Raw genomic sequence first — 12,421 nt, 5'->3', positions numbered from 1 at the left:
AAACAAACAAACAAACAAACAAACAAAGCAGCAACACTGTTTTATTTACAAACTGATAAATAAAGACATAAATAAAGACATGACGCTCGTCCATGACATGATGGTCGCTGGTGATTGGTGGGGTCATTGGGGGTCGCTGGGGGTCACTGGGGGTCGCTGGGGGTCGTTGGCGGGCAGCAGGTGATAAAGACATGATGCTCTGATCGCTGGGGGTCGCTGGTGATTGGTGGGGGTCGTTGGGGATCGTTGGCGGGCGGCGGGTGGGGGCGGCGTCAGAAGTCCAGCCACTCGCTCAGGTAGACGCAGCTGGAGGGGGAGATCTCCCCCCCCTGGTGACAGTCGTCGAACACCTGCGGACAGGAAGTGGCGTTAGGGCGGCGCCTCGACCCCCGGGGGGCGAGGCTTTGTCGGGCACCTTACCGGGCAGAGGCCACACGACGTCCTGACCAGGCCGGTGGGGGGCAGGACGGGGTTGACCCCCCGGTACAGCTTCACCTGGCCGTCCACGCTGCCCACCGTCCCCTCCTTGGCGGCGATGACGGTTAGCTCCGCCTTCCCGTCGTAGATCAGCGTGTTCAGGATGGTCTCGATGTCGTCCATGGACAGGTCCACCTGGCACCCCCCCCACAGTCAGTCTGGGACCCCATTGGGCGTGTGATGTCACAGGGGGCGGGGCTTACCTTGCTGATGCCCAGCTCACAGATGTACTTCCAGACCTCGTGGGACGAGGCGAACGACCCGTTCCTCTGCACCATCGGGCTCTGGGGGCCGGCCCTCGCCGCCTCCGCCTGTGGGGGACAGCGTCATGTCACCGGGTCATGTGACCTGCATGGAACAGCTGGAAGCACTTCAGACGAGTAATAGTACCCCGTGGTACTGCAGTACTTCAGTTGGGTACCGGTACCCTGTGGTACTGTGGGTACTGGTACCCTGCGGTACTGGGGGTACCGGTACCCTGTGGTACTGTGGGTACTGGTACCCTGCGGTACTGGGGGTACTGGTACCCTGTGGTACTGGGGGTACCGGTACCCTGTGGTACTGGGGGTACCGGTCCCCTGTGGTACTGCGGGTACCGGTACCCTGTGGTACTGGGGGTACCGGTACCCTGTGGTACTGGGGGTACCGGTACCCTGTGGTACTGTGGGTACTGGTACCCTGCGGTACTGGGGGTACTGGTACCCTGTGGTACTGGGGGTACTGGTCCCCAGTGGTACTGCGGGTACCGGTACCCTGTGGTACTGGGGGTACTGGTACCCTGTGGTACTGGGGGTACTGGTCCCCAGTGGTACTGCGGGTACCGGTACCCTGTGGTACTGGGGGTACTGGTACCCTGTGGTACTGGGGGTACCGGTACCCTGTGGTACTGGGGGTACTGGTACCCTGTGGTACTGGGGGTACCGGTACCCTGCGGTACTGGGGGTACTGGTACCCTGTGGTACTGGGGGTACTGGTCCCCAGTGGTACTGGGGGTACCGGTACCCTGTGGTACTGGGGGTACCGGTACCCTGTGGTACTGGGGGTACTGGTACCCTGTGGTACTGGGGGTACTGGTACCTTGCTCTGCAGGAACTTGAAGCACTGCTGGTTCAGAACCTCCACGAACTCGGACTCAAAGTCCTGGTCACTGTACCAGGCCCCGCCCGTTACCGAGCGGTCCGGCTGCAGGTTGTACAGCATGTACACCTTCTTCTTTGACGCCTGAAACAACACAGTGGGTGTGAGAGGCGGGGTGGGGGCAGGCCTGGGGGCGGGTCCGGGGGCGGGGCTTCAGCTCCTGGTGGGACTCACCGCCACAGACTTGACGGCTTTGATGAGCTTCTTGCTCTCCAGGTTCTTCAGGATCTTGTTGATCTCCGTCAGAGGGAGGTTGCTCTTGAAGCGGATGTCTCTGCTCCAGATACCTGCAGGCACACGCATGTAGCATCACATGCTAGCACACGCTAGGGCAAGATAAGACACGCTAAGGAGACGGTGTAACACGCTCTAAGACGCTGGGACACGCTGTAAGACGCTGGGACACGCAGTAAGACGCTGGGACACGCTTTAAGACGCTGGGACACGCAGTAAGACGCTGGGACACGCTGTAAGACGCTGGGACACGCTTTAAGACGCTGGGACACGCAGTAAGACGCTGGGACACGCAGTAAGACGCTGGGACACGCTTTAAGACGCTGGGACACGCTGTAAGACGCTGGGACACGCTGTAAGACGCTGGGACACGCTGTAAGACGCTGTGACACGCTGTAAGACGCTGGGACACGCAGTAAGACGCTGGGACACGCAGTAAGACGCTGGGACACGCAGTAAGACGCTGGGACACGCAGTAAGACGCTGGGACATGCAGTAAGACGCTGGGACACGCTGTAACACGCTGGGACACGCTGTAAGACGCTGGGACACGCAGTAACACGCTGGGACACGCTGTAACACGCTGGGACAGGCTGTAACACGCTGGGACACACTGTAACACGCTAGGACAGGCTGTAACACGCTGGGACACGCTGTAACACGCTGGGACACGCTGTAAGACGCTGGGACACGCTGTAACACGCTAGGACAGGCTGTAACACGCTGTAACATATATGGAGCTGGCCGTTAGCCTAGCAGCTAGTCTAGCAGCTAGCATAGCGGCTTGACGGTACCTTTGTTTCCGGCGTCCTCGATGACCTGGTAGACCAGCTTCTCCTGGTTGTCTGAACCTTTCATCTTACTGGAACAACAAACACTGGTAAGGACCAATCAAAGAACAGCTCCGCCCACCTGGACTGCAGGTAAACACACCTACAGGTAAGCACGCACTCAGGTACATGTTAGGGAATTATAAATACTAACATAATAAACAGTTTGTCATCATGACATCACACACACACAGTGATGTCATCAGCTACTGCATCATGTAACATAATCAATAACAATGAGAATAACAACAACAACGATAACAACAATAACAACAATACTATCAATAATAATAATAATAATAATAATATTAATACTGACATTAATAAATAATAATGACACTAATAATAATAACAATAATATTAACATTAATAATAACCCGGGTGTGATGCTGGGGTCTTGTTGGGGCAGAGGGTTAAAGGTCGCTGGTGTTCAGGTGCAGTGCATTGTGGGCCACGTACCTGCCGCTCTGACTGTCCTTCATCCGGTACAGGAGGCCTGAGCTGTTCCTCAGCAGGTCCAGCTGACCCTGGAACAGGAGAACGTGACATCATCAGCAGGGAGAAGCACGGGCTGGGGGCGGGGCTGAGGCGGCCACTGACCAATGACAGCAGCTTGTTGATGGCCATGGCTCGCTGCTGGGGCTCCAGGTGAGGCATGTCGTTCTGGATCACCTGGTCTGTGATGCCCTGAGGAAACTGCTGACACAGCTCTTTGATTCTGCAGCAGACGATCGATCGTCGATCAATACAGTTTATACAGAGAGAGGAGCTATAGATGTGTGAACAGGTATTGATTGTGGAATCAGGATCAATAATTCAGCAGTTTGAACACACGGAGAAACAGATACCTCAACAGATACCCTACATATACCCCAACAGATACCCTAATACATACCCTACAGGTACCCTAATACATACCCTACATATACCCTACAGATACCCTGACATATACCCTACAGATACCCTGACATATACCCTACAGATACCCCAACAGATACCCTAATACATACCCTACAGATACCCTACAGATACCCTACATATACCCTACAGATACCCCAACAGATACCCCAACAGATACCCTAATACATACCCTACATATACCCTGACATATACCCTACAGATACCCTACAGATACCCTAATACATACCCTACATATACCCTGACATATACCCTACAGATACCCTACAGATACTCTAATACATACCCTACATATACCCTGACATATACCCTACAGATACCCTACAGATACCCTGACACCTGACTTAAGCGGCTCCTACGCGACACGGTAGAGCCACCGGAAGCTGACCCGGTCACCCGGGTCCAGGTGAGTCCAGCTGACCAGACTCTCGGCCGAACTTCCGGTCGGGTCACGACGGTTCCGGGACCGACTCGACTCCCGGCAGGAACGCCGGCTGGTCTCGTGACAGCTCGTGGAACCGTAAACGCCCGCTCCTTTGAACGGAGTTCGGCGGCGGGGCTCGTGCCCGGTGGAGCTCGTGCCCGGTGGAGCTCGCGCCCGGTGGGGCTCGTGCCCGGTGAACTGACCTGTTCTCGACCTCCAGGGGGTCCAGGAGGTTCGACTCCTTCTTCACTTTGACCTCCGTCATGTCCGCTCGGCTCGTGCCTATTCTGACGGGGGTCAGCTCGCGCTGGAAGACATGCTACTTCCGGGGTCCTGACGGTAGCTGCCCCGGAAACAGCCTGCTGAAAACACACGGCCAGAACCGCTGGTGGGTTGACTTGATGACGTCACAGACATGTTGCCTGGCTCCGGATGATCACGTGGCACACAAACAATTTTAAATGAGCTCAAAGTGAAAAAACACAATCTTCAGGTTTTCAGACGGCGGAAGTGTCGTCATCGGCTCCTCTAAACGGCGCATGCGCGTTGTCCGCGGCTCGTTGCTAAGCGTTGCTAGGGGGCATGTTGTTAGCGTTGCTAGGGGTTACCACAGGGCCGTTTCCGTCCACCGGAGCAGCGGGTCGTTCCTGAGGTCGGTCACCGTTTATTACACATTACCGGGATTAACGGGCGTTACCGGACGTAGGGGGCGGGGCCACGGGGCGTCCTTTGATGACTTTAAACGGCTTTTATTTTTTCAGACAACCTGGACCTGAGGTCAGTGTTCCCTCCGGTTATGACGTCACTCTAGTTCAGTTTCAAACCGAGCGTCATGACGTCACTGATGACGTGTGGCTGAACGTAGCGGTCGTCATGACGGCGGGAGCTGTGTCAGCGCCTCTCATCATTCCCATCATGCATCTGGAAAAACACACAACCAAGAACCTGATCGACACCGGAACACGCGTGTGCATCCAGTCAGGTACACACACACACACACACACACACACACACACACACACACACACACACACACACACACACACACACACACACACACACACACACACACACCTGTGTGTGCTGACGGGGGTGTGGCTCCAGACACTCCAGGTGTGCTCCTCCTCTACACTCTGGACGGCTCCAGGCCTGGGGGGGCAGCAGGAAGCAGGAAGTACAGCCAGCCCATCCTGCTGCATGCTGGGAGAGTGGTTGTCAGGGCGACGGCCGTCACCAGGTAACAACAACCCACCTGTCTGTCTCTCCACCTGTCTGTGTCTCCACCTGTCTGTCTCTCCACCTGTCTGTCTCTCCACCTGTCTGTCTCTCCACCTGTCTGTCTCTCCACCTGTCTGTCTGCAGTGATGGCAGACAGAGTGCGGTGGTGACCAAGGTGTTCTCGGTGGCCCCCGCCGCACCGGACAGGAAACAGAGCAATCAGCAGGTGAGCCTCCTGTCCTAACACTACATTTCCCATGAGCCTCAGCTCTCAGCTGTCCACTGAGTCCCCCCTGACGTGTTCTGGTTCTGGTTCCAGCCTGAAGGTTCTGCTGCTCCTGGGCCCATGCCTCCAGGTGAGCTGACACGTGCTACATGTAGCGACTAGCAGCTAGGTAGCATCCACCTGCTCTGAGCTAACTGTTAGCACCGTAGTAGCATCGTAGCATAGCCACATGGTTTAACTCTTTATTCCTGTTTGTCCTCAGAGCAGAGCATGATGGGAAAAGACCGTCCTCAATCAGGTCCTCGTTTCCTGTCCAGTGGACCGGGTTCACCCAGCACCGCCGCCCAAACTGGACCCCAGTCCGAGGTGACCCGACTGCCCCGGCTCACCCTGGGGGGCGAGTCGGGCGTGCTAACTCCTGTCTGTTTTAGGGCTCAGGTGTGATCACACAGACGTCTGCAGGCAGCCCACAAACCAACTTCCTAAGGTACGACCAGGCTACGCTAAGCTATGCTAAGCTACGCTAACAGTTTCACCGTCGTGTTCCTGACCCCTTCCTGTCGCCCGTCCAGGTGTCCCGGGTGTTTGGGGTGTCGCCCGTCCGATCCGTTAGCTCGGTTCTGTCCACAGTGTGGGGCTGCACTTCCTCTGACACTGGAGCACAGCCCGCCCCCTGCTGGGCGGCTCCAGGTAACACACGCAGCGCTAGCTGTAGCCTGGGTTTAGCACAGAGCTGTTGCCATGGCAACCAGGCGTTGGGTGTGACCTCATCGTTGGCTTGCTGCAGGTGAACCCGGGGCGTGTCCTCTGTGGCGTTCCGGTAGCGTGCTGCGGGTTCTGCTCCGCCCCCGTCCCGGTCAGCAGTCGCACCTGTTTGGTGTGCGAGTCGTCCGGCCCCGCCCCCCAGGTACACACCCCTCTTAACAGTCGATCAATAATCAATACAGCAGGTTCAGCTCCACCCCTGGCAGTGACATCATCGTCGCTCTACCGTCACAGGGTCACCTGCTGTGTGCCTGCTGTGGGAGTGGCAATCCGGCTCAGGTGTCCACCTGTCTCACCTGTGAGGCCCGCCTCCTTCAGGTGACCACACCCACATCTGGTGGTCACATGGTCAGTGTCGCTAAGCAGGCTGGGAGCGCCGCCCCGCCCTGCCCCAGGTGCGGTCGTCTGAACCGCCCTGACGCCCGCTACTGTGACGGCTGCGGCTCTAAGGTTAGCACACACGTGAGCTAACGGGGGTGGGACCACCGCTGAGCTTTGGGCTAGCTTAGCTTAGCTTTAGGACTAGCTTAGTTAACTCAGTATACAGGTTAACGAGTCCATCAGAGCTAACCTGCTAATTTTAGCAGAGAGCAATGCTAACTACGTTAGCTCGTGTTGTGACGCGTGATGCTAGCTTCAGGAAATTCTCCCAGATTGATGCTAGTTTGCCAATGTTAGCATAACATCATACCTGTTGCTAGTTTCTTGGCAGGGTGGGTCCAGGAAACAATCCTGCTACTTCTGGTTAAGCTAGGCTAGTACTGTGTTGAGAGTGAAGCATTGTGGGTACCGTCATCACGGAGCGTGTCCCTGCAGGCGTGGCACGCAGCCGGGGGTGGGACCTGCTGGCGATGTGGAGCCAGCGGACAGCCAACCGCCTGCTACTGCGTAGCCTGTGGAGTCTTCCTGGAGTCACAGGCCCCACCCACAGCTAACGATGACATCACAGGGCGTGTGGAGCGCCTCTCCACCAATCAGGTAGCTGCGTCACGTCACCGTTCAAACACAGCAGAACAACAGATTGACAGGACAGCTCCCCAGGCCACGCCCACAGCAGAGAGGAGCACGCAGACGGTTGGACTCTATTTCCCATCAGCCCCGGAGCTGCAGAGGAGGGACCACCAGTGGGCAGGTCCAGTCAGCAAGCAGCCAAGCAGAGACCGCCAGATGCTCACGACTGCCATCAGCCCGGGTCGAGGTAAAGAACCAGGACTAGAACCAGGACTAGAACCAGGACTAGAACCAGTACAGGTACCTCGACCCTTGTAGTGCTGCTAGTACCAGTGCTAGCGATACTAACGTGCCTACGGGGGCGGGGCGTGTCAATCTGCCCTCAGGTTACTGGAGGACACAGCTGGACCATGTGTGCGCTCACCTGAGGAGCTACGCCCAGAACCACGCCCCCTTCAGGACTCTGCTGGGAGAGCCTCGACTGGGCCGGGTAGGCGCCGCCCTGGAGACCGGCTAGCTATAGCGTGTTGTGAGGTCACCTGCTGACGTTGGCTCCTCCCCCTCCAGGTTGTGTCTGCAGTGGTTCAGGAGGACCCCCATGAGGTCACCCTGACCATCAGCTTCAAGGCCGCCGGACAGGAAGTCCAGCAGGTGCGTCCTCCAGTCACGTCACCTACCTATGTGACAGTGACATGATTGGCTGACGCTGTGTTTGGTCGTAGGCGGAGCCACCGGACGACGGCGCCGTGCCGACGGCGAGTCAGCCTGAGAAGCTGAGCAGCGTCACTGAGGGGGCGGCAGCAGGGGGTGGGGCCACAGGAAGCCGCCGGTCCAGAGGGGCGAGAACGCCGGATGGGACGTCCAAACCGCCGGTGAGACATTGGAACACCCACAGGTACGGTTGAATGCTGGTCTCTGATTGGTCCACTGGTTCCAGGTCCAGAACCTCCGGCTGCTGGAGGAGCTGGGTCCGGGTCCGAGGCGGGGCCAGGTGGCGCTGGTCCAGCAGCTCCTGGATCAGGTGCGAGCCTCGACAGCCAATTAGCTGCTCCCGGTCTGGTCTAGTTCACCGATTGGTCCGTTTACTTCAGGGGGCGGACCCCACCTGTTGCGGTGATGACGGGCGCCACGTGCTGGCGGTTGCCGTGGGAAACGGCCATCATGACGTCATCCCCGTGTTGGTGCAGCGAGGAGCCGACGTCAACCAGCGGTCGGGCCGGTGAGATTCCGCCCCCTCCACGCAATTGGTCCACAGAACCCCCAGAACCCACCCACCTCCATCACCTTCATCTTCATCACCTCAATCATCATCATCATCACTGTACGTGAACATAACGTGATGATGATGATGATGAAGATGGTTATGGTGATGATGATGATGATGATGAAGAAAATGGTGATGATGATGGTGATGATGATGGGGATGATGAAGGTGATGATGACTTCCTGCTCCAGGATGAAGAGCTCCGCCCTCCATGAGGCAGCGGCTCTGGGTTGTAATGGTCTGCTCAGCGCTCAGGTGCTGCTCAGGTGCGTCTCTCGCCGGCCCTGCCTCCAGACCAGGAACAGATTGTCACTGCTCTGAACACACTTCCTGATCATGCTCCTCCCCCTGTGATGTCACCGTGACATCACGGGTGTTTCAGGTGTAAGGCCAGCATCAGGTGCAGGAACGCCGGAGGCCACACCCCCTACGACGTGGCGCTGACGTCCGGGTCCGATCAGATGGTGTCCCTGCTGGCAGGTCAGGCTGGGCGGGGCCTACTGGGCCTGGTGGGCGGAGCCAACACCAAACAGGATGTTAACTGACCACAGGACAAAGTTTGTTTTGGGAATAATAAAAATCAACTGGACTCGTCTGGTTCATCAGTCAGAAGCTGCTGTCCACATGTGTGTGTTCATGCCCCCCACACCTGCACACACACACCTGCACACACACACCTGCACAGAGACACCTGTACACACACACCCGTAAACACACCTGCCGACACACACCTGCACACACACACCTGTCCTGAGGAACTGGATCAAAGTGATTGATCAGCTTTTAATAAACAGACAAACAGGAAACTACAGGTCACATGAACAGGGAAGTACTTCCTGAACGTTACAGTCCACCCAGCAGCGGCTCCGCCGTGGCGTGGGGCCCAGGGGGCGGGGTCAACGCCTCAGGCGCAGGAAGAAGGCGTGGCGACACTCGGTGCTGTCGGGGGGGTAGTACTTGTCGTAGAAGTCCAGGATGTACTCCTCCGCCCGGAACCCGAAGCGCTGGTACAGCAGCATGGCCGGGTTAGAGGCCGACACGTGGAGGGTCACGTCCTTACCCATACACGTCTAGGGGGGGGCACAGGGGACACACACACATTGAAGAGGTGTGTTTACATACATGTATTTATAGATGTGGTGGGCGGAGCCCCCCGCCCCTCTACCTGGATGAGGTGGTAGACCATGAAGGTGCCGATGCCGGCCCCCCTCCACTCGGGGTGCACCAGCAGGAAGGAGATGTAGGCCTGGTTGAAGGACACGTCTGGGACCATGAAGCCGAAGCCCACCACCACGCGGCGGTACAGCGCCACCACGCTGAAGTCGGGGTACTGCAGGCACTCCGACAGGTCCACTCCTGGGAGGGGACACGGCTGTAGACGTGACGGGGGCGGGGCCAGGAGGGGCGGGGCTAGGGGGTTACCTGGCCAGAAGCTGTGGTGACACATGGCGTTGACGGAGGGGATGTGGGCGGGGCGCACGTAGCAGTAGTCGATGGGGGCGGGGGACGGGGCCACCCAGTCTGGGTCCGTCCGGTGGGGGTGAGCCCGGATCTCCTCCAGGAGGCGGAGCTTCAGGGGCCGGCTCTCGTAGTCCCGCCTGAGGAGCAGAGGAAGGTTCAGCGCCCCCAGTGGCCCCCCCAGTAGCCTGAGCCCAGCAGGTGGCCCCCCCCTACCTGATGTAGGGCTTCAGCAGGCGGGCGGTGTAGGGGCTCCTGACGCTCTGCTCCTGCCCCCCGTCGGCCCCCATCAGGCGGTGGCAGAAGGAGGCGGCGTGGGGGGGGGGGCCTCGCAGCACGGCCTCGTGGGTCTGGGGGGGACACGGAGGGTCAGTGGGCGTGGCCCGAGGGCACCTGGGGGCCCCCGGGACGCGCGTCTCACCTGGAAGCGGTCCAGGATGCGGCGCTCCTGTCCGCCGGTGAAGCCACGCCCCACGGTGCATCCCGGTAGAGGGCCCGCCTCCCGGGGGCCGTAGAGCCCCCCCACCAGGCTGAGGGCGGCGCTGAGGGCACGGTCGACGTCCAGCAGGGGGAGACCCCGCTGTCTCTTGGCCTGGCGCAGCAGCAGCTTCCTGTGGAGGCGGAGCCCCGGCGGCGTGACGGCGAGCGCCAGCGGACAGGCGTCCAGCCGCCGCAGCAGCCGCCGCTCCTCGTACAGGCTCAGGGAGGTGAGGGGGGGGCGGGACTCCGCCCGCTCGGGCCGAGGGCCCCGCCTCCGCTCGGCACCCCCCGGGGGCGGCTCCTCCAGGTCGTCATCGCCCTGGCGACCGTCGCAGTCCTCGCTGTCGGCCTCTTGTTTGACACGCGGCACCGGGGGGCGGAGCTTCTGACGGGTGGCCATGCTGGCGCCCGGCGGGGGGAGGAGCTCCATCCCCGGGTCGATCATCCCCTCCCCCTCCAGTTCCTCGTCGTCTGAGGACCAATCAGAGGAGGAGTCAGGGGGCGTCGCCATGGGGCGGGGCGACTAGGCGGGGGGTGGGGACTCACCGTGGAATAGCGCCTGGGGGGGCATGACGTCGGGGATCAGGTCCGCCTCCGACAACAGGCTGGGCGTGGCCGAGTGCGACGCCGGCGTCCCGGGGGCGGAGAAGTCGGGCGAGGGGGAGGGAGAGGGGCTGGTGAGGGGGGTGCGGTCCGAAGAGCTGAGGGAGGAGAAGTCCACCACCTCCCCCTTCTCCAGGACCGGCTCGGGCCGACGCCCCGCCATGCGCCCCCCCGCCTTAGAGGGCGTGGGGGCGGGGCTGGGCTCGCCCCCCGCCTCCTTCTGTGCGCGGCGGATGTCCTTGGCCTCCTGCGTCCGCGAACGCTTCTCCTTTAGCTGCATGGCGCTCTCCACGGGGTTACCCCCCCGCCGCTTCCTCAGCCCCCCCACCGTGATGGTGGGCTCCAGGGGGGGCCTGGAGGCTGGGGCAGAGGTCAGGGGTCAGGACACGCCCAGCAACACAACCCCACCCAGAAATCTGAACCCCTCCCACCAGAGCTGACCCCTCCAAGCGGGTGGGGCTTGCGGTACCTTTTGTCTTGGGGGTGGACTTGTCCGCTGCGGGTCTCAGGGTGGGGGGGCGGTTCTGGACCAGCTTCCACCAACCAGGTTCTCCGAACTCCTGAGCTCCTGAGCGGAAGAAGGCGGGGCTTCCGACGGACAGACAGCCGGCCACCGTGCTCCACCAGGTGGACGTCTTCTTCCTGTCGGGGGGGCGCCACAGGAAGCAGTTCACTCAATGCTAACACAACTGTGGCAGCAATACAATTTCCTGTGGGATTAATTATTTATCGATCTATCTATCGATCTATCTATCTAGTGACAGGAAGTGTGTGCGGTAAACAGGAAGTGGCCTCACCTGGTGCCCAGCAGGAAGCTCCAGTGTCGGCCAATGAAAGCGCAGATATCCTCCTTCCAGCGGAAGTAGCCCTGGCGGCCCGTCCCCTCCAGCGACAGGTTGTACATGGCCAGCATCACCACCTGGGGGCGACACAGCTTCAGTGGGGGCAGGGTGGGGCTGAGGCGGGGCTGGGGGCGGGGCCACACACCTGCTGCCAGGTGAGCCTCATGCGCTCAAAGCTCTCCTTCCCGTCCTCGCCGCAGTCGCCGCACACGAACTTGAAAAAGTTGTCCCCCTTCAGGTAGCTGGGCTGGTCGCCACGGAGATGGGCTGGGGGGGAGGGACAGGGTCAGCACGTAGCCCCGCCCACTGCGGGGGGCACGCCTGGGGGCGGCTCTCACCTGTGAGGACCCACTTGTGGCAGCAGTCGCAGTAGAAGGACATGTCCTCGCAGGCCCAGGCCCCGCCCCCCTCGCCGTCCTCGCCTAGGTCGCTGGTCAGCGAGTCGCCGCTCTGGTCATGTGACAGGTCCACCGAGCCCTGGTCCTCCGACTCCACGATCAGCAGCGTCTCTCCCTCCACCTCTCCCTCCTCCAGCCCCTCCCACGCCGACGCCTCGTCCTCGCCCCCCGGCTCGCCACCGCCCTCCATCGGTCC

The 12,421-nt window shown here is 60.1% G+C and overlaps 3 protein-coding genes across 5 annotated transcripts; 1 reads left to right on the top strand and 2 right to left on the bottom strand.

The window, feature by feature from the left end:
- Positions 1-37: 37 nt before the first annotated feature.
- polr3f (polymerase (RNA) III (DNA directed) polypeptide F) lies at positions 38-4,359 on the bottom strand. Its single transcript, XM_068322320.1, has 9 exons — positions 4,224-4,359; positions 3,279-3,396; positions 3,138-3,205; positions 2,643-2,710; positions 1,789-1,901; positions 1,555-1,698; positions 681-788; positions 421-612; positions 38-350 (listed from the first exon to the last, which is right to left on the bottom strand). The coding sequence occupies exons 1-9, from the start codon at positions 4,283-4,285 to the stop codon at positions 273-275; spliced, it is 951 nt and encodes a 316-aa protein (XP_068178421.1). The 5' UTR covers positions 4,286-4,359; the 3' UTR covers positions 38-272.
- dzank1 (double zinc ribbon and ankyrin repeat domains 1) lies at positions 4,277-9,047 on the top strand. 3 transcript variants are annotated; one of them, XM_068322318.1, is made up of 19 exons: positions 4,555-4,672; positions 4,782-5,002; positions 5,125-5,257; positions 5,383-5,464; positions 5,558-5,594; positions 5,727-5,830; positions 5,896-5,951; positions 6,037-6,154; positions 6,252-6,371; positions 6,464-6,679; positions 7,046-7,207; positions 7,271-7,427; positions 7,567-7,670; positions 7,748-7,831; positions 7,903-8,052; positions 8,118-8,201; positions 8,272-8,399; positions 8,636-8,710; positions 8,827-9,047. In XM_068322318.1, the coding sequence occupies exons 1-19, from the start codon at positions 4,560-4,562 to the stop codon at positions 8,987-8,989; spliced, it is 2,307 nt and encodes a 768-aa protein (XP_068178419.1). In that variant the 5' UTR covers positions 4,555-4,559; the 3' UTR covers positions 8,990-9,047. The 3 variants fall into 3 exon arrangements, with proteins under 3 accessions (XP_068178420.1, XP_068178419.1, XP_068178418.1); XM_068322319.1 differs by lacking the exon at positions 4,555-4,672 and adding an exon at positions 4,277-4,408 and having other exon boundaries at positions 7,046-7,427; XM_068322317.1 differs by having other exon boundaries at positions 7,046-7,427.
- Positions 9,048-9,213: 166 nt separating this feature from the next.
- On the bottom strand, positions 9,214-12,415 carry kat14 (lysine acetyltransferase 14). Its single transcript, XM_068321553.1, has 10 exons — positions 12,166-12,415; positions 11,973-12,094; positions 11,783-11,904; positions 11,455-11,627; positions 10,929-11,345; positions 10,324-10,853; positions 10,119-10,252; positions 9,867-10,042; positions 9,610-9,800; positions 9,214-9,514 (listed from the first exon to the last, which is right to left on the bottom strand). Exons 1-10 carry the CDS (start codon positions 12,413-12,415, stop codon positions 9,341-9,343), a joined length of 2,289 nt encoding a protein of 762 aa, XP_068177654.1. The 3' UTR covers positions 9,214-9,340.
- Positions 12,416-12,421: the final 6 nt, after the last annotated feature.

Source organism: Antennarius striatus, chromosome 8 (genome assembly GCF_040054535.1).
Source record: "Antennarius striatus isolate MH-2024 chromosome 8, ASM4005453v1, whole genome shotgun sequence".
In the NCBI taxonomy this organism is placed as follows: domain Eukaryota; kingdom Metazoa; phylum Chordata; class Actinopteri; order Lophiiformes; family Antennariidae; genus Antennarius; species Antennarius striatus.
The sequence above is the reverse complement of the archived record's forward strand: the minus strand, read 5'-3'. Positions and strand labels throughout refer to the sequence as shown.